The sequence below is a fragment of the Macrotis lagotis genome, chromosome 1 (assembly GCF_037893015.1).
Source record: "Macrotis lagotis isolate mMagLag1 chromosome 1, bilby.v1.9.chrom.fasta, whole genome shotgun sequence".
NCBI classification, from domain to species: domain Eukaryota; kingdom Metazoa; phylum Chordata; class Mammalia; order Peramelemorphia; family Peramelidae; genus Macrotis; species Macrotis lagotis.
In genome coordinates, this window is record NC_133658.1 from 587,938,278 (window position 1) to 587,960,308 (window position 22,031).

Below are 22,031 nucleotides of genomic sequence, written 5' to 3' on the forward strand. Positions count from 1 at the left end.
ATCCTTTTTTTGTAGTTAGATCACTGAATAGTTAGAACAAAGGTTAGGCTCAACAAGACATTGAACAACAGAAGTGATTTTATATTTCATCCTGGAGATGACAGGGAACCTATGGAGTTTACTAAGGAAAGGGATGATATGGGTGGACATAAGTTATAGGAAAATCACATTGGTAGCTGAGTAAAGGACAGCACAAAGTGGACCTTGTAGCAGGCAGAACAACCAGAAGTTGTTCTGGCATGAGAAAATGAGGTGTGTCAGGGTAGTAGTAGCAATTATCAAAGGAAAGAGGGTAAACTACCTGAAAGATGAACAAAGGTAAAACTGACAGGTCTTTGCAACAGGTTGAACAAAGTAGTGCAAGAATGAGAATTAAGGATATTTAGGTATAAACCTGGGGAAGGTACTGGTACCCTTGACAATAATAGAAAAGTAAGGAAAAAAGGAGGGTGGTATGGGCAGGAAATAATGAGTTCAGTTTTGGTCATGCTGAGTTTAAGATGTCTATAGGACACTGAATTCAAGATGCCTAATAAGTAGGAGATGCAAGACTAGATGTCAGCAATGTGGTAAGGCTTAGATAGTTTTGACATCAACACTGAGATGACAATTGAAACAATGGGAGGAGAATGAGATCACCAAGTAGAATGAAGCAAGAAGAGAAAAAAATCATGATTAGTGAGTATGACCTTGAAAAACAATCAGCAGATAAGAAGATAAATACCAGTAACTAAATAAGGAGAAAAATCAGGAGTGAGAAATGTCCTGAAAACCTAGAGAGAAGAGAGGATCAAGAAAATAGAGGGTTTTTGACAGCTGCAAAGACTAAAGAGATAAAAATGAAGAGGGATGAGAATAGGCAATTAGAGAGAGATCACTGGTAACATTGTAGTTTATATTGAAAGATGAGGTCAGAAGGCAAACTGTATAGAAAGTTAGAGTGAACTGCTTTCCCTCCTATTAAAATAATAGCTAATAATAATTTCTAACATTTATACAGTGATTTAAAAGGTTCAAAATGCTTTTTTTAACTTTTTATCTTCTCAAGTCCTCACAACAACCTTGAGGGGTAGGTATTATTATTATTAGCTTCATTTCACAGCTGAGGAAACGAAGACAAAATTCAAATGACCTGCCCAATGTCAGTGCAGCTAAGGATCTGAAGCAAAATTTGAACTTGGACCCCTCACTGATTGCAGATCCAGCACTCTTATCGACTTGCAACACCCTGCTTTATTACATGGGATGGCTTACAGGGGAAATACAGAAATGAAGCTGCTATTTAAAAAAAAGAATAAAATTTTATAAATGATAAGCCTAATACTATTATAAATATGTATCATCCAAAGGAAATGCCCTTATATAAGATATGCTAAATCCATTTAAGTATTTAAGTTAAAATTGAAATATAATTGTCCTTGTGAGCTTTCCATTCTTCCTGGAAATAGTATGGTTCCTCAAGCTGGAAATGTTTTTTCTCCCTTTATATATTTTTACCAGGGCAATTTGAAAAAAAAGGTCCCTTGACTTTCATACTTTATCATTTGATAATTCTTATTTTCTCTTCTCCCTCCCTTACTCCCCTTTAGACTGGAAACTCCTTGAGGCAGAGTTCCTGAAATTTAATGTTGGTTGAATTATTGTTGCAATGACTTTTTAAATTTTGCATTATAATTTCTCATACACATGTGTCTTTGCTGGACTATAAATAAACGTCTTGTGGACAGGAAATATAACCAATTTTAATTTTTATATTTCTAATGCCTAGTATTTATTTGCAAAAGCTTTGCTCATAGTAGGAACTCAAAAATGACCTGCTGAAATGGATTTTGGGGGTATCTATTCACAAGTTGTATGACAACTACAGTAGGGAGAACTTGACAACTTGAAAAGGAATGTCTCATTTCCATTTTTTGTACGAAAATACAAAGCTTTTAATTTTTATTGTGCAAAATATTTCAAATAAAATGAAGCACTTGAGCTAAGTGCTATAAGTAAAGGGTAGATGGAGGAAATTATTTTCTAATTGCAACAGCATTCCTGCAGTTAGGGAATCATGATATTAACTAGGATCCAAAAAAAGGAATTTGAGGATTAGTACTTTTGATGAAAATGCATTTGTACTTTTTATTATCTGTAAAGGAAAAAGTTTAGACTACATGACCTCGAATATCACATCTAATTTTCTATCTCTGCTCATAAGAAGGTCTTATATTAACTCCTTTTCCCTCAATTTCTGGCAACATCCTGGCAAAGGATAAATTGTGACACGTTCTTCAAACTATGACTATGGTACCAAAAGCAATTACTGTATGATGAATATTGAACATTGTTTTCCCTAAAAAGAAATTTTCTGAGTTTCGAAATGTTTACAGAAATTCTAGAAAATAGAACATATAACTAGAAATTTATTGTTGCTGTTCAGTCATTTCAATTGTGTCCAATTGGGGTTTCCTTGGTAAAAAATCCTGGACTGTTTTGCCATTTCCTTCTCCAGTCATTACATTAGAAGAAACTGAGGTAAACAGATTTAAATGACTAAACCAATATCATATAACTAATAAGCACTCAAGGTCAGATTTAAACTCAGACGAGTCAGCCTGACTCTAGGTCTGCAACTCCATGCTCCCTGACCTCCCAATCACTATCTCTATAATCTAATTTAAATAACGTATTGAAAAAAAGGGGGAATCCATTTTCTTGGACAAGTTTCACTCTCTGATTTCTTGTTGAAGATAATTTTAAGAAGAAACATTAACATCAACCTTCCTGTATATACCTTTCTACTTCATGCCCTTATCTACTGATCCTAAAGTTTGAGAATAAAAATTTCACTTCTCAACAATACTAAGAGTGGGCAAGTCAGCATTTTTATTTTCTGGAATATGGATTTCACTGGCATAGGACTTCCTATCAAGGAAATAATTCCTTTCTCCAAGGCAGATATCAACAGCTTTATTCTTTCAATCTTAAAGACTATCTGGCTGCTCTAAGAACAAAGTAAATTTGTCCAGGGTCACAAAGCTATTTTTATGACAAATGTGGGACTTGAATCAAGTCTTTCAGATCCCAAGATTTCCTTTCAAGCCATTATGACAACCTGATTCCCATTATTTTCTTAAAATTGTCCAAATTTTCTGAGGAAATGATGAAGAAAATGTACAGGTTTTATGATGCCACAGTATATCTATATATCTATATATATGAAATGTTCAAATTGAATCAAAATAGATGATGTTCTGAAGCTGCCTATCATGTGACTTGAAAACAGTTATTAATTTTAACCATGAATTTAAAATATAATATTAAAATTAAATTTATCATTAAATCTATTCATCACTTTTTTTTTGCAGATTCTACCATGCTGTAACAAAAATGACCATGAAAACCAATTATTTAAATGTGAATTTGGCAGACTGCCACTATGCAATTAAAAAGAAGTTGCTTAGGAAGGACTATAAATTTGCTGTCAACTCTTTAGTAATTAAGTCTACATCCCTATTTCTGGGCTCTGATGTTATTGTACAACATGAAGAAGGTAGGGGAAAACAAGATGTAAGAAATATACAAAGTTGGAAAAGGACAAAACACAGTACAGGATTTGAATTTTTGTATTCCCAGAGTTTAGTAATGTTCACAACACTCCTAATATATACTTGATGTTGTCAAAAGTTGACGAAGTATACAAAAATGTAATGTAAACAAAATTCAGAATGATGAAATTCAAAAAAAAAATTCAATTCTTTAATTACAGTAAAACCTTAATATAACTATAGGCAAGATGCCAAAAAACAGGTTTGAATGAACATAATAAGAGATCATTACCATACTTTATGAAGATTAAAGAAAATGTTCACAGAAATACTAAGTTTTTCAAAATGTTGTGATGGTGTATTGAGGAATTTGATATGCATGTGACTGTACATATAGACTGAAAATAAGTTACAAGCCAACTGCTAATCTACATTGGTTAAAGTCTCCTCAGTAGAAATTTCCTGACAATTATATCATAGATATAGTGAAATGTATGTATACAATGTATGCATGAAAAATACTTCCTAGCTTTTCAAGAACACTTGCAATGAAAGGAACTTAAAATGCTGGCCAAACATCAAGCAGATCTATGAATTTTATCACATCTAAACTTAGCTGCTGATAGTGATTAAAATATTTTTGATAGTTTATAGATGCTTAAAAAGGTATTCTAACTCTAGGATATGGGGGACTCATGGCCTAGTGGTTATAGTGCCTGGATAGTAAGCAGAATATACTTGGCTTAAATGCCAATGGAGCCTCTACACTTTTGGAGGCAGCTAGGTGGCTCAGTAAATAGAATGTTGGGACTAGGAGACAAAAAGATGAGAATTTAAATCTGATCTCAGACACTAATTATGTGACTCTGGGTAAGTCATTTAACCTGTTTGCTTCAATCTACTAGAGAAAGACATGGCAAATCTCTCCAATCTCTGTCAAGAAAACCAATGAAGGGTATTGGTTTACGACGGTTCAAAGACTCAGACATAACTCAAGGAGTGAACAACAAAGCTCTAAGTTATGTCCAAATCTTTGTGACTCTATGGACTATAGTACATAAAGAAAATGTGAATTTGGGGTTTCATTGGCAGAAATAAAGGAGTGGCTTGCGATTTTGTTCGCCAGTTCATTTTCAGATGAGGAAATTGAAGAAATCAGTGTTCAGAGACTTGTACAGGGTCAAAAAGCTAGTACTAAGAGTCCAAGGTCAGATTTGAACTCAGGAAGATGAGGTTTTCCAGACTCTGGAAGGCCCCACATTCTATTCATTGTGCCAATTAGATACCCATCCAAAAACTACATACAACTCATCAAAAATCTACACTTTGCATGTCTATGCATAAACCTAATGTCCTGTGGATCACAGGTAGAATATTCCTACCCTCCAACTTTCTTCAACTAATGATAGTTCATTAGTGATAATTCAGAAGCACTGCTAGGGGATAAAAGATTCCAAAAGCTGAAGCTGAAATATGTACTGTAAACCTACTCAATAAATAACCAACATATTATTTTGTAAAGAGGGTCCAGTTTTGTTGAAACCACTTAATATAAGTCAAATATGATTAACTTTTTACTGGAAATAGCAAGAATAAATAGTCTCACTAAAACTAACAAAAAAGTACTTATCAGTTATTTTACATGATATTTATTTTTTAAAAGCATTTATATCATAAACACCATTATTAATTCAAAAATAACTTATCTTAGCAAGAAAATAGTTTTATTTAAACAATATTTTTCATTTTTTAAAATTTTATTTATTTAACTCAATGGAGTTAAGTGACTTACCCAAGGTCACCCAAGCTAGGCAATTATTAAGTGCCTGAGGCCAAATTTGAACTCAGCTCTTCCTGACTCCAGGTCTGGTGCTCTATCTACTGCACCACTTAGCTGCCCTCAAAATGGTTTTTTGAATAAAATTTTATGAATATCATCATTATCATAAACTCATGCTACACTGATCTTTTATATTCCCCCTAAGCCCCCATGGCATATTCATAGCAAAGTTAAAACTCTCAATTCGCTAAGTTACTAATTTTTAATTTTCATTTAAAAATGCTTTGATGGGGGCAGCTAGGTGGCACAGTGGATAGAGCACCGGCCCTGGAGTCAGGAGTACTTGAGTTCAAATCTGGCCAATTACCTAGCTGTGTGGCCTTGGGCAAGCTACTTAACCCCATCTGTCTGCCAAAAACCTAAAAAATAAATAAATAAATGACTGACTGAACAAACAAACAAACAAACAAACAAATAAATAAATAAAAGGGATGAGCTGGAATAAATGATCTCTGAAGTAAGTTCCATCAAAACTATCATCCTTTTTTTAAAAATGTTTTGATGATGACAGTGATACTATACTCTTTCTCAATTCCATTATTGGTTCTCTCAGTTACCTCCTTATAAAGTACAAGTCTACTGGAGTCATTCAGTTCAAACACTTCTGCAGAGAATGCAACTCCAATGGACTGACCATGCTGTGTGAATGCCAAATATACATTTTTCTAAAAGACTATTTTAAGGATAACATACACAAGGCAAGCGCTCACACAGAGCTCAGAAAAAGGGATATGAGGAAACCCTCAAGGTTTCTGGAATCAATTGTGAACCAAGGGAGACACAGACACATAACACTAAGCTTGACATAACTGCAGTGAAGAAGGCACCATGCTCTATGAGCGAAGTACAATTGCAGAGAAGGTGAGATGTGCAAATTCAGAGAGATCTTCACTTGAAATGTTCATATGGATTATTTGTGCCCGACTTGTTGTAGAGCCTTGCAAGCTCACACTGATCAAAGTTGGACACACTGTAGTACCTTGGCCCCAACATAGCATGAACGATAGCAGCAAAGCAATCAAGTCATTCTTGTACTTGAGAATATTGCTCCATAATTTGTCAAATCAAACTCATACTTAAAATGAAGCTATTCACAGAGAGGTGGACTATTAAAGAGATTTAGCGTTAAAAAAAATTTAAAAACATGTTACATATACACACAAGAAATATTTTCATTTTGACAAGGTTATTTGAGTAAACATAAATTTGCTGTACCTCATCAAATTCTTCAGTCATTTTTCTGATGATTTCTGCATTCTGCATATTCCTAAACATCTCAATTCTTACAGTACCTACAAAGAGACATAATTATTTCAATATAGCAACCTCAAGTGAAATAAAACATTAAAAATAATTGTTATAATACTGAATTTAATATTAACTTTAAAATGTTAATAGTGAATTTCTAAGTGATACATTTTTAATTCATCAAAAAGTATTGCTGGAAATTTATACCATAGAATTTTATTTTTAAAATGATTATGCTAGACCAATCACAAGAGGTTCTTTATGTTAATACTTACTATGCCAGATAACATAAATAAAACAAAGCAACAAAAAAAATCAATAAATCTGTTTTTAAATTCCAAGAATGAGGATTGCAATTTTTATTGAGAGACTTTTTTACCAATCCATTAACACTAAAAATTTCATATTTAGCCACTATCTCATAGGGTAATGTTATCACTTTTATTCTAAAATTGTCCTTCAAAAAAGAAAAGTGGCTAGGATCTTCTTTATGATCTTTTTTAAAAAAGAAAGAAGTTGGCTGTCTTCCTAGTTTATCATATTTCATTTTCATTACATAATGAATAATTAATTGTATATAAGAAAGATCACCTCATCTTCCCCTGACTCAAAGAATATGGATACTAGTCTAAGAGTCCATCAGTGGGAAACTACTAGAAATAATTATATAAGGAAACCCAAAGAATTTTCATAAAAGTTTAAGTGCCAAGAAACATTGATAAATGAAAAGGGGACAACAAACTAAAGAAATTCAAGATAATATTCTAAATCTTAATTTTAAATTCTATGACAAACAGAATTTTTCACTTTGGTGGTGGGATCCTTTCCTGAATTTGTAAGTTACTAGGTGTTCCTTCTCCACTAAAATAACAGTATATTTACTGTGTGTGTGTGTGTGTGTGTGTGGACACATATGTGGCATATGGTAGATATTTATTAAATTTTTCCTGACAAAATCTCTGAAGAGACCTGAATAAAAACATGCTACCAAGAGAATAGTAAAGATTTGTCAAGTTCTATTTTGAAATATCTATAGCATATCTAGATGAACATGTCGGGCAGTCACTGATAATGGAAAACTGGAGTTTTGGAATCAGAGCTGAACAAGGAAACTTCAGAACAATAAATCAAATAGTATAGGAAAGATAACTGAACTCATGGAAGTTGATAGAGAAAAGGGAAAGTTTCAGTAAATTTGAATAGACTAGTTTAGATGAAACCAAGAGAAAATTTTAAGAAGGAAAGCGTGGTCAATATTTTGATGAGGTACAAGAGAAACATTACATTAAAAAAATCAATACTGGAAAAATTATAATCACATCCAATGTATTCATTTAAATCTTGACAAATTAGTTATGTATACAGAAAATAAAATTGATCCATTATATGAAATTATGTCTATTTTAAAATTTTACAACATTATAGGAACTTTATGTCAGAGATTTGAATAAAAGTGAGGAAATGTGCTGGTTCTGAAAGAATTATTCATTAGTTTCCACTAGAACCCATCCTCCTCCCCAACCCAGACACATTCAAGACTATTCAAATGAATATAGATCTAGCCCTTGAAAAGACTTAAGAGGTAGTACAGTACAGTCCCACAATTTTACTAATTTGTTTTCAATATTTTGATCTCAATTCCAAATGAAACAAGTAGGGGATCATATATGAAATTGCAGATCTCAATTACGCAGTTTGCTTTTCAAGATCCTGATAAAAGGGGTATATAACTTAACCTTTTCTTGTCTATTATCTCTCCTGGCCTTTCTTTTGGATTCTTTCATTAACTTACAAAAATGCTCCAGAGATCATATTTTCTTCATTCTTGGAGGGCAATCCTATTTCTAAGCCACACAGAAAAATAGGAACTTAAAAATTTTAAAGCAGATTTAGGTATACCAATGAATATATTATATGTCAGGCAGAGTACTCTCATAATCACTGTTTAAACAAGAAAGGTAAAAATAATCCCTCAGGGAGTTCATTATTTTTAAACGGAAGAGGTAACATGTAAACAATAATAAAATTATAATTATATTATTAATAACATATATAATATACATTATTACAATATAAGATATAAAGTAAATTGGAGGGAATCTCAAAGTGGAAATTACTACAATCTGGGGAAGAACTTGAGAAAGGCTGCCTGTGGAAGAAGGTATGTAAATATAATCCTGGTTATAAAGCAAAACCTATACATAAAGTCAAAGAATTTCTACAGATTTCAACAAAAAAATGTGATGAGTATCTCAATTATAAATTATGAGAGAGTTTAGGGAATATTTTGAAGATTAGTTTTGAATATTTTTAATAGTTTGAATAGTTTGAAGATTGTTTTAAAGGTTATGGATCTAGATCTACCACAAGAGTTCAGGGTCTATGTGGACATTCCCATTTTATAAATCATTAGAGAAAATGCAGCTGAATTGACCAAGAGGACCAGAAACAGGAGAACTGGGGCATGTGGAAATAATATTAGATGAATGAGATAAATAAGTTAAATTCAGGATAAAACTCAAGGGAGAATCAGGAGTGATGTTGTCAGAGAGGGGGATGAGGTAAAAGATGTTAATAAGGGAAGATTAATTTAAGGGACTCTGAGTAGGGGAAGGATATAAAGAACAGTTTTGTGCAACAGACAATAACGCAGTCAAAGTCAATTAATCTTATAGAGAAGCTGGTTTTTCTTTTAACCCTTTAATCTTTTAAACAGTTTGATTTGATGATTACTAGAGGCAATGATGATAGAGAAAGATCCATTGAGATAAAGATGCTGTTCCACTAAGTCTATTCTCTTATAGTAATCTAAATAGCTAAGATTAAGGCAAATAATTTTGAGTCAGCTGGTAGTATGCTGATAGAGTACTGGGCTTGGAAACTGAATTTCAAATTGAGTTAAGTTCTGAGTTCAAATTCAGTCTCAAACCTTAAGTTCTTGTGTGACCCTGGGCGATTCACCTAACCATTATCTGATTACATTTTCTCAACTCTAAGGTGAGGAGGATAAAGACAGCACATACTTCTAAGGGTTGTTGTAAGGGTCAAATGACATAGTATTTATAAAAAGCCCTTTGCATAATGACTGGCAAGAAGGAGGCAGCTGCAGAAAAGGCAGCTTTCCTAATAGTGTTGGAAAAAAGTAGGAGGAATACAGAAGTGGATTTGGAAGACCAGGAGATTTGTCTTTCACCTTCACTTCTTTTGAATCTTTGCCATAATTTTTCATACATATGTCAGTTATATCTATACTACAGGGAAATGATGCTAAGAACTACTTGCAGAAGCTAACCATAGCCAAGTGGTTTTGTTCAGTTATATCAGTGATTTAAATTGTTTATTATGCCCATATGTAAATTAAACTCTTAACACTGGAATTCTAAGTTACTTTGTAATAAGCAATTGCAATTGGAATGGAAAATACTTAGAAATTTGATGTAGGGAATTAAAATCATAGGGCAAAATGTTAAAACTCCAATACTACATAATTTTCAACTGACACAATTCCTAAATTGTTTGTGATAGAACAAGGAAACCTACTCTAAAATGTCTCCTAGGTCAGGTTTTAGTATTTGCTTCTCTTGGGTAACTCTCTATAGGCAAGAGGTACCCCATAATAATGGGGTCAGAATAAGGGTATCATGGTTAAGGGTGACTTCTATTCTGAGACTTTATATCAAGGTATCCATACATTTAGGGAAGAAAACAAGAAGTTAAGAGTTTCTGAAACAGGAATGGAGAAAGCAAAAATAGAGAACTAGGATAATTTAATTATTGTCACAGAAGTTCTAGAAGAAAAGGTTGTTCAAAAGCATTCAACACTTAGGAAAATCAAGGAGAAATTAAAACTGAAGAAAGGTCTGCTAATTACCTTTGAATGTGCAGGTTAAATAAATGGGTGGTGACAGAGGTTCAGTAGGACATTATTTCCACGGGGTAGTAAAATAAAAATAGGAAAATATCAGAAATCAGAAGGCAGAAACCTGATATTCCAATGAGTTATATGTCCCCAAGCAAGTCATTTTTACCACACTATGCCTTAGTTCCCTTATCTGTTTAAAAAAAAAAAAGGGGGTAGTAAACAGATCTAAGTTGCTTTCCACTGCTAAACACTGTAAATAAAGGGAAAAGGGGGACAGCTAGGTGGCGCAGTGGATAAAGCACCGGCCTTGGAGTTCTGAGTACCTGGGTTCAAATCTGACCTCAGACACTTAATAATTACCTAGCTGTGTGGCCTTGGGCAAGCCACTTAACCCCATTTGCTTTGCAAAAACCTTAAAAAAAGGGGGGGGATATCATATATAAAGGATAATGTAACTTCTCATTAAAGAAGTTTGTGGTCCTCTGAAATGACAGTATATTGTTAAATCACTTTCTTTATTATGTCCTTTTTGGTCATTTGTTTCAGTAATACAGCTATATGGTCTATTCATTTCAGTCTTTTTTTTTAAATGCTAATTCGAGGCTTCCTCTTGAATATTATAAAATCTGAACTTGAATCATCAATCAATGTAAAATGTTAGAAAGGATTCATCAAAGTTATCAAATGGTGACTGTTTATAACATTCAATTCAGCAAATATAAGATTTATGACATAAATATCACACTGTGTGCCAAAGGCAAATATGATTAAATTTACCAAAATGACTTGTGCTCAAATTTTTAAGATCACATAAACACAATTTGTATTTACAGATTGTTTACATATGACATTCTCTTTATATTTTGTTTATAAGTCTAATTCAGAGCATCATCTCCTAAAAGACAATGACTGTAACTGTAGTTATCTGTATACTAGTGTTTACAGTAGAATCTAGCAAAATTAGCATTTGACCAAAATTAGTTGATGTTCAGTCATTTCATCTATGTCTGACTCTTAGAGACCTCATATGGGGTTTTCTTGGAAAAGGTCTATGTAAAGTAGTATTAAAAGAGTAGCAAAAGATAAATACTTTAAATCTCAAAAAATATGAGTCATGGGGCGGCTAGGTGGCGCAGTGGATAGAGCACTGGCCCTGGAGTCAGGAGTACCCGAGTTCAAATCCGGTCTCAGACACTTAATAATTACATACATACACACACACACACACACACACACACACACACACACACACACACACATCCATTAAGGCTTTGAATTTACAGTAGATTCTCACAATACAATGATAAATGTTTACTATTTTCCATTCCTTTTATCGAAAAATATATGGTAATTTACTAAGCTTATAATATACATAAGGTATATTTCTTTTTTTTTGAAAAGGAAGACTATATAGACTTTAAGATTTATTCAGTATAGTTAGATGCATACAGACTTCAAATAAGTGCTAAGATGAAAGTCTATTCCAGGGTTGGCAAACTGTGTGTCTCAGGTCAATATGTCCCCTTCCAGTCCTATTTTTATGTGACTGGTCAGTTACCCAGTCAGGATTTGGACTGAAGGGCAGTTTGTGGAATTCTGGTCTAGTCTAAAACTTTACACACTGGTTTTGAAATTAGTGCCACATTCAGCTGCATCAATTAAACCAACTCAGCTTAATTTCTTCATCAATGAAAAGGGGATTGTATGTAACTCACAATTATGTACTCTTAAGAACTTTGGAACTGATTATTCAGCATGGGGAACACTGGCATAGGACTGCCCAGAATGGCATACTCTCATCAAAGAGGTCCTATGTGTTAAAAGTAAAACAGAATGAAAGCAGCTCAAAGGTATTCACATGGTTTATTTGTGTCTAATCTGTGGTAGAGATCATATAATTCTGATTAGCCACCATGGGACACACTGTCATGTATCTATAAAACAGGGATGTCATTTTGGTCTTCTTCAATAAGGAAGGAACAAGCACCTACTAACTAAGGAACCATATGCTTTAAGTTCTTAAATAAACAACAGATGTAAAATCAGTTCTTTACAAAAATGGTTCACTGGAATAAAAAAAAAGTAAAAGAAATCATCAGACTTTGGGTTTTGTATTCAGTTGCAAGCTTATATTCTACATATCAAAGAGCTATGATTTCATCAGTGTGAATAATCCCTCCAGTAAAGGAGATCACAATACCTTAGTAGATGGTCTTAAGATATAATGGTGAGGATTCAACTTAGATCAATGCATACCATGGAAACAATGAAAAGACTAACAGAATGCCTTCTTTGAGGGGTAGAGGGAAGGAAGGGAGATTAGGGGAAAAATTGTAAAATTCAAAATAAATAAGTAATTAAATTTAAAAAAAAGATATAATGGTGAGGTTGGAGCCAAGACAGCAGAGAGAAACCAGGAATTTCCTTAAGCATTCCTAGGTTTCCCTCAGAAACAATATAAGATAGCTAGCTTCTAAATGAATTCTGGAGCAACAAAGCCCACAAGAGAACAGTGTGAAGCAGATTCAGGAAAAGTCAGCATATGGGAAACAAGGGCAGTAGGACATGGGGGTGCAACCAAAGGTTCTCAGTTACAGGAGCCCCTGGAGTCTCTTTTCAATAAGTAAAGTGAAGAAAGTAATGTAAGTGAAGAAAGAAATGGAAAAAGATAAGAGTTCCTATAAAAATAGAACTGACCTGGGCAGCTAAGTGGCGCAGTGGGAGGTGGCAAGGTGGCACAGTGAATAGAGTACCACACCTCAAGTCAGGAGTACCTGAGTTCAAATCTGGCCTCAACTTAATAACTGCCTAGCTGTGTGACCTTGGGCAAATCACTTAACCTCATTGCCTTGCAAAAAAAAAAAAAAATCAAACAAAAAAAATCAAAAAAAAAATAGAACTGACCAAATGGAAAAGGAGATACAAAAGCTAACTGTAGAAAATAATTTCTAAAAGAACAGAATGAGGCTAATGGAGGCAAATGGATATGAGACATCCAAGAATCAGTCAAACCAAATAAAAAAAATGAAAAAAGAAGAAAAATAGTTAAACAGAAGAAAAATGGATCTGGAAAATAGATAATTTAAGAATTATTGGACCACCTGAAACCTACAGTCAAAAAAAGAGCCTGGACAACATCTTTCAAGGAATCAAGGAAAACTGCCCTGATATTCTAGAACCAGAGGAGAAAAATAATCACTAAAAAAATCCTGGAAAAAAATAAATAAATTTGAAAAAAAAGGGTGGGGGGGAGGGAAGTAAGATGGGGGGATTGTAAAACTCAAATAGTGTCTTTAATAAAAATGAAATTTTAAAAATATCCTGACATTATCCTATCCCCTGAAAAAGATCCCAAAATGAAAATGTCAAGGAATATTAAAGCCAAATTCGAGAATTATCAAATCAGGAGAAAAAAAATCCTGTAGGCAGCCAAAAGATAGGAATTCAAATACTGAGTGACAAAGGCAGGATAACAAAGGATTTGGCAACATAAAGCTCAAAGGATCACAGGGCCTAGAATATGATATTCTGGAGGGCAAAAGGAGCGTGTTACAAACAGGAATCAACTAGCCGGCAAAATTTAGCATACTATTTCAAGGCAAAAGATATACATTTAATGAAACACATGATTTTCAAATTTTTCTGATGAAAAAACCCAAACAACACAAAATCTGTTCTTCAAATAGGAGACTCAAGAGACACATAAAAAGGTAAACAAGGGAAAAGAAAAAAGATTGTTATTTAATAAGATTATATTGGTTACAGGAAAGATCTATTCCATCAGTTATTGAAAAGAGCCACAGTGCAGCCCAGGCTGCAGCCAAGTTGGGCAGTAGTAAATCAACACCAGCCTTCCAGAACAGACTGAAGGGCACCTGGGTCCCCTAGAGGTGTCTATGGCATTGGGAATGAATTCCAGCTGTCTCAATCCAGGGATACCGAGGGACAACTTGTAAGGTCAGCAGGAAAATGCTGCTGTACCAGAGTGAGTTCAGAGCCCAGATCTGCACAGGTCTCAGAGCAGCCCCAGCCCAGGAATCTATGGAGCCACCCAGCAGCTGTTTCCAGAGATGAGAAGGGGTTGGGAGACATTGCATGTAGAGGTCTCTCTGCTAAACTCTGGGGCAGGACTATGCAGTTTTTCCCTTATTAAGATCCAGGTCTCAGTCTAGGTCTGCCATATGGGAGCAGGAACCCTCTTCACAGCTCCACAGCAGAGGGGAGTGTGATCACCCACAGTCCAGGGCAGTCAGAACCCCTCATAAGGCCTTGAAGTAGGTCCCTGAGGAGTAACCCAACCCCCTAACCCCCAGCTTTGGAAGTACATTAAGATCAGGTAATGGGCTGGGGAAATGAGCAAACAACAGAAAAAAAGAATCTGGTCACAGAAAATTACTTTGGTCCCATGGAGGATCAAAATACACTCAGACAATGACAAAGTTAAAACTTCTGTATCCAAAGCCTCCAAAGAAAAAAAAAAGGAATTGGTCCCAGGCTATGGACGAGCTCAAAAAAGACTTTGGAAAGCAAGTAAGGAAGGTAGAAGAAAAATTGGGAAGAGATAGGAGAGTGTTGCAGGAAAATCATGAAAATCAACTCAGCAGCTTGGTGAAGGATATAAAAAAAAATAACCAAGAAAATAACATGTCAAAAACTAGTTTAGGTCGAATGGAAAAAGCAATCCAAAAGGTCAACGAGGAGAAAAATGCCTTAAAAAGCAGAACTGGCCAAATGGAAAAGGAGATTAAAAAAAAAAAGCTCTCTGAAGAAAACTCCTTCAAATGTACAATGTACAGCTAAGGGAAGCTGATGACTATGTGAGACATCACAAAACAATAAAACAAAACCAAAAGAATGAAAAACTAGAAGAAAATGTGAAATATCTACCTGGAAAAAGAACTACCCAGGAAACACAATCAGGAGAGATAAATTTAATAATTATTAGGCTACCTGAAAGTCATGACTAGAAAACAGCCAACACTTCATTTTTCAGGAAATATTTTCAGGAATTTTCCAGGAAAATTGCTCTGATACAGGGCAGCTAGGTGGTTCAGTGGATAAAGTACCAGCCTTGAAGTCAGTAGCACCTGAGTTCAAATCTGGTGTGAGACACATAATAATTGCCTAGCAATGTGACCTTGAGCAAGTCAATTAACCCCACTGCCTTGTAAAAACTGAAAAAAACAAAACAAAGAATATTGCTCTGATATCCTAGAAGCAGAGGGTAAAATAGAAATTGAGGGAATCTACTGAATCCCTTCCTGAGATCCTCAAATAAAAACTCCCAGGAAAATTATAGTCAAATTCCAGAACTCCCAAATCAAAGAGAAAATATTACAAGCAGCCAGAGAGGAAACAATTCAATTATTGTGGCAATATAGTCAGGATCACACAGGATTTAGCAGTGTATATATTAAGGGTTCAGAACACAATATGCTGGAAGGCAAAAAGAGCTGGGATTACAACTGAGAATCAACTACCAAGCAAAAATGAACATCTTCTTTCAGTAGAAAAGAAGGATGTTCAATGAAATAGGAGATTTTCAAACTTTCCTGTTAAAATGACCAGAGTGAAGCATGGAGAGGGTCAATGGGAAGAACAAATGAGAGGGATTTAATGATGTTGAAATGCTTGAGTTCCTGCATGGGAAGAAGATACTGATAACTCATTTGGACCTCATTTATTAGAGCAGTTAGAGCATATTTAAACATATTTAAACAATAAGAGAGAGCAAAAAATTAAGGTATAATATATGATACAGATGGAGTCAATAGGGGAAAAGGAATGTACTGGTAGAAAGGGAAAGGTAGAATGGGTTGAGATATTTCCTGTAAGAAGCAAGAAATAGCTTTTGCAGTGGAGTGAAAGGCAGAATGAATGAGCTGTCATTTTCATTGGAAGTGGCTCAGAGAGGAAATAACACACAATCAAAATGGTACAGAAATCTATCTTCCCCGAGAGGAAAAAAAGAGAGAAAAAGGATGGGAGAAAGGGGACTGGGGGAGGGTGGGTGTAGGTGATAGAGGAGAGGGAGAAAATGGAATAAATGGAAGTGGGGAAAAATAGAATGGTGGGAAATATAATTTACAACAACTGTGGGGAAAGATATTGAAGAAACTTCTTTGATGGACTCATGATAAAGAATGCAACCCATCCCAGAGAAAGAGCCTTATGGTATCTGAACATAGAGTGAAGTATATACTTATTTTTCTCACACTGCTTTTTTTGATGTTTATCTTTGTCGGTGGAGGAAGGGATGTTTACTTTGACAACAAGATTATTGTAGTGATGTGAAAATAAATATATTAGAGTTACAAAAAATGAATATTGATGTAAAAATTTTAAATAAAATATTAGCAAAGAGATTACAGCAAGTTATCTTTAGGATAATCCACTTTGATCAGGTAGGATTTATACCAGGAATGCAGGGTTGGATCAATGAGAAAAGCTATCAGTATAATTGACCATATTAATAATAAAACATATTATATAATTATGTCAATAGATGCTGAAAAAGCTTTTACCAAATACAATACTCATTCCTATTAAAAATAATAAAAAGTATAGGAATAAATGGAGTTTACCTTAAAACCATAAGCAATATCTATCTAAAACCACCAGAAAGGCTTATAAATAACATTGATTATTGTCCTTGTCATATCTGCCAATCTGATAGGTGGTAAGTACTCATATCACTTATCAGATTGACAAATATGACAAGAAAGGAAAATGATCAATATTGGAGGTGATGTGGGAAAACCGGAATGTCAATGAATTGTTAGTGGAGCTGTAAACTGAACCAATCTTCCTAGACAGAAGTTCAGAACTATACTCAGAGGGCAATAAAAGTCAAGCATACCCTTTGATCCACTACTAGGTCTGTATCTCAAAGAGATCACAAGAAAGGGTAAAAAAAATTATGTGTATAATAAAAACATTTATAGCAACTCTTTTGATAGTGGCACAGAACTGGAAATGGGATGCCCATCAATTGGTGAATGGCTGAACAAAATGTCATACATGAATGTTATGGAATACTATTTGATCTGTAAGAAATCAAGAGGGATGGGACTTCAGAAAACATGGAAAAGAATTGTATTAACTGATGCTGAGTGAAATGAGCAGAATGAGGATTAACGGCAACATTGTATGATGATTAACTATGATGGACTTGCTCATCTTGGTAGTGTATTAATCAAAGAAATTTTTTTTTTGTTTTTGATTTTTAAATTTTATTTCCCCTCCCCTCTCCCTGGTTACATGCAAAAAAAAGTTTCAACATTCACTTCTAAAACCTTAAGATCCAAATTCTCTCCCTGACTCCCACCCATTATGGAAAAATCAAATTACTTGATAGTAAGTTAAAATTATGTAGTCATGAAAAACATTATAATAGCCATATCATAAAAGCAAGCATACCCACTCCACCCCAAAAAGAAAAATCTCAAGAAAAATAAAGTGTGTGTGTGGGGGGGAGTATGTTTCAATATGTGTTAGGACACCACCAGCTCTATCTTTGGGATGTATATTGTACTTTATCATAAGTCCTTCAGAGTTCTCTTGGGTCACAATATTGCTGAGAAAAGGCAGGTTATTCACAACTCACTATCCCACAATATTGCTTTTACTTTATATATAGTACATTTTTCATTGCATTTGCTTTTATAAATTTATTATTGAGAGCATCCTGTTCATCACTGTCAATCACAGAACAGCATTTCATCTCAATAACATGCCACAATTTATTCAGTCATTCCCCAACCAATGGACATCCTCTCAATCTCCAGTTCCCTGTCACCAGAAAAGAGCTGCTATAAATATCCCTACAAATAAAGAATCCTGTCTTGTGAAATATAAACCCAGCAGTGTACTGCTAAGCCAAAGGGCAGGCATGGTTTTATAGCATAAGTTCCTAATTGTTCTATAGAATTGTTGTATCATTTCATAACTGCTCCAACAATGCATCAATGTCTCAATTTCCTTACATTCCTTGACATTTTCTCCTGCTGTCCTATCAGCCAATCCAATAGGTATATAAGGTATCAGAATTTTTTCAACCTGCATTTCTCCTATCAGTAGTGAGTCAGGACATGTTAAAAATTATTTAAATAGATTACATTGACATCTTGATAATTTCTCAATTGAAGAATGGCTTACTTTTTGGAAATTTAACCTAACCCTAACCCTAATTTAACTCAGTTCTCTATGTTTGAAAAATTAGATTAAAGATGATTCTAGGGAGGCTAGGTGGCACAGTGGATAGAGCACTAGCCCTGGGGTCAGGAGTACCTGAGTTCAAATCTGGCCTCAGACACTTAATAATTACCTAGCTGTGTGGCCTTGGGCAAACCACTTAACCCCATTTGCCTTGCAAAAAACCTAAACAAAAAAACCAAACCCAACAAAAAAAGACAATTCTAAAGGACTTGTGATGGAAATAACAATCCACACACACCCAGAGAATGAACTATGGCATCTAAATGCAGACCAAAGCTTATCATTTCAATTAACAGGTTTTATATTTTATGGTTTTTTCAATTTTTAAACTTTGTTTTATGTTTTCTGGTTTCTTTCCCTCTCCTGTTTTTTTTCCTCCTTGTTGTTCTGAATCTTCTTTCACAACATGATTAATATGGAAATATGTGTAATATAGTTAACTATTTATAAGCTATATTAGACTGGTCTCTGTCAGGGGGAAAGGGGAGAAAAGGGAAAAAAAAGAATAATTGTTGAAAAGGATCATTGCTTATAGATGGAAAAATACTTTAATAAAAATTATATAATGGTAAGAAAGAGATCCATCAAGAGCTAAACCCTTTATTATGAAGAGTACCTTTAATTTTAACATTGGAGATATAATCCATACCATCTTGTATTTGAAAACCTTTTCAGGTGAATAAAAGCTCCAATAGTGTGTTACTTTTGCTAGATTTGGCTTTAAAAACCCAATATTACCTATTACACCACAATGGAGTATCAGGAAAAGGAACTGGGCAGTATAAATTTAAAAAAAAATTATTGTTGACTAATTATTTTCTTATAGTTAAATAAACTATTGCTATTCAAAGATTTTTAAAATGTACATTAAGCAGAACCAAAATAATTTGTACCCAATGATATTCAAGATCAATAAACACAATAACAGAGGAAGCAAAGTAAAACAAAGAGGTAAATTATGTATTTAAAAATCTTTGCTTTTATTGAATTGTTTTACCTTTAATGTTTGTGATATGTGAATCAACATATATATACATACAGAAATATATATGTATATCTCTACCTGTGTCAACCTTGTATATTTTAATATTTTAGAAAAACTCCCAGAATTCAAGGACCAATAGCTTTAAATTTTTTTTTAATTTATTTAAGGCAAGTCACTTAAACAGTGATTTGCCCAAGGTCACCCGGCTAGGCAATTATTAAGAGTATGAGGTCAAATTTGAACTCAGATCTTCATGACTCCAGGGTCAGTGCCATCTAGCTGCCCCAGGACCAATATTTTAAATTAACCCAGTTCTTTCCAAAAAAGATTGTTCAATGAAACTGAAACAAAGACTCAACAATTAGTTCCTTTCTGAAAGCATTGATCAACTTGCTTAATTTGTTAAATTAATAGTAACTTTATTTGGCTTTGCATTATCAACTTTTCCTGCTGGCACTTTATTTTCTTCCCCATTCCCTGTTGCTATCAAAAATTTCCAGCAAGAAAAAAATTATTGCTACCAACAGACTTTTTGTTCCAATTCCCAGATCATTATTACATCATGAGAGAATTACAGAATTAACAGCAGTACTTAACTGATATTGTGAAAGTTAATTTGTAAATTGGTTGACTGGCTGAACAAATACTCTCTGGAAAAAACTATATTACAAAAGGTGGTTGAAGATCACCCTTAACAAGACCTTTAACAACCCACAGTAACAAAGTATTTCTGTTATAATATGCATTCTGAATTCCAGTGGAGGCTGTTAGAGGCACCCTTCTTTATCACCATAACCTTAGCAATAAAATCTCTTCACCTAGCCTCACCTGAAGCCAATTTTGTTGCTGTTGTTTTTTTACATTGAGTAAATTTGAAGTAATAATAGCTGACACTCCTTATATGCCAAACTGATTTCTGTGGGAGGATGGTTGAAATGACAAAGACATTTCTAGGATAGAAATGAAAATTTTAAAAAAATCTGAAAGCAGAGAAGTAAAGAGAGCTCTTTAGGAGGGTAAGAAAGTAGGATGGGCTAGGAAGGATTAGCAGAAGCAGAAAGAATGCAATTGCCCAAAACAAATATATATCAGATTAACATTCATTTGGCAAGTAATCCTGTGTTATCTTGTCTATTTTTGCCTTTTAAAGTTTCATCCTATTTATTAGTTGTCATTGCATGTTTTTTAAAGTAAATTTTCCTTTCCCCTTCCATCTCTAACTTATATGTATTGAAAACAAAATCCCTGCAAACAAAAAACACTCTTGCATTGGCCATGACTAGGAAAAAAATTCTCAATCTTTTTTTTTAAGGTTTTTTGCAAGGCAAATGGGGTTAAGTGGCTTGCCCAAGGCCACACAGCTAGGTAATTATTAAGTGTCTGAGATCAGATTTGAAAGGAGGTACTCCTGACTTCAAGGCCGGTGCTTTATCCACTGCCACCTAGCCGCCCTAAAAATTCTCAGTCTTTATGTGGAAGCCTTCACCTCTTTACTAGGAAGTGGGTGACATGTTTCTTTTCCAGTCATCCAGAACTGTAGCTGGTCACTGTGTTGGATCAGAGTTCCTAAGGCTTTCAAAGTTCTTTATTTTTACAATGCTAATGCTATAGTAGAAATTGTTCTGCTGGTTCTGCTCACTTCATCTTGCATCTGTTCATACAAATCTTCCCAGGTTTCTCTTAAATCATCATCTTCATCATTTTATATAGCACAGTAATACTCTATCACATTAACTTGGACAACAATTATCCTATTGATAGGTGCTCCATGTTTCTGCTAATCAACAAAAAAAGTTTGGTTTTTGTGTAAAGGAACTATTACTACATATTGGAGAAAGATTCATTTTCATTCTGCATTTAGTTTTAATACTATGTGAATGGTGTTCAAATCATGAGAATTTTAACAATCTTTTTGTTTTGATCTTGCACCATGCTTCCTGATTTTATTATTCAGTTATTCCTAATGGATGCTATGCCCTGAAATGAAGTGTAAATGAATTACTTAGGGCTGAAGGTCAATAAAAAAATCCTTATATTTTTATTTTGAAGAATAAACACAAAGAAAAATAGTAATGACAGGTGTTTGTGTGGAAAGGAGGTAATTGTGAATGAAGGACTAAAACAAAACAAAAACAAAACTCTATTTATAGAAAGATCTGAGTTGACCACAAAGTAGGTCAAACAATTACCAGAGGGAATTGACCAACAGATCACTGAATAAATTCTTACTATGCAGTGAATACCAGGCATGGCAACAGTACCCAAACTAGAAATTTAATAATGAAGTTCTAAATGACAAAGTTTGAAATCAAATCTTACAAACATTTGATGATGAATGTTCTTTGT

The 22,031-nt window shown here is 34.1% G+C and overlaps 1 protein-coding gene across 1 annotated transcript in view; it reads right to left on the bottom strand.

Annotated features, from left to right (window-relative positions):
• STAG1 (STAG1 cohesin complex component) overlaps positions 1 to 22,031 on the bottom strand; it is a 351,800-nt gene that overhangs the window by 146,410 nt on the left and 183,359 nt on the right. Inside the window, exon 6 of the mRNA XM_074214834.1 lies at positions 6,589 to 6,665. Coding sequence (XP_074070935.1) covers positions 6,589 to 6,665 — 77 coding nt within the window. The remainder of the gene's footprint in view (positions 1 to 6,588; positions 6,666 to 22,031) is intronic.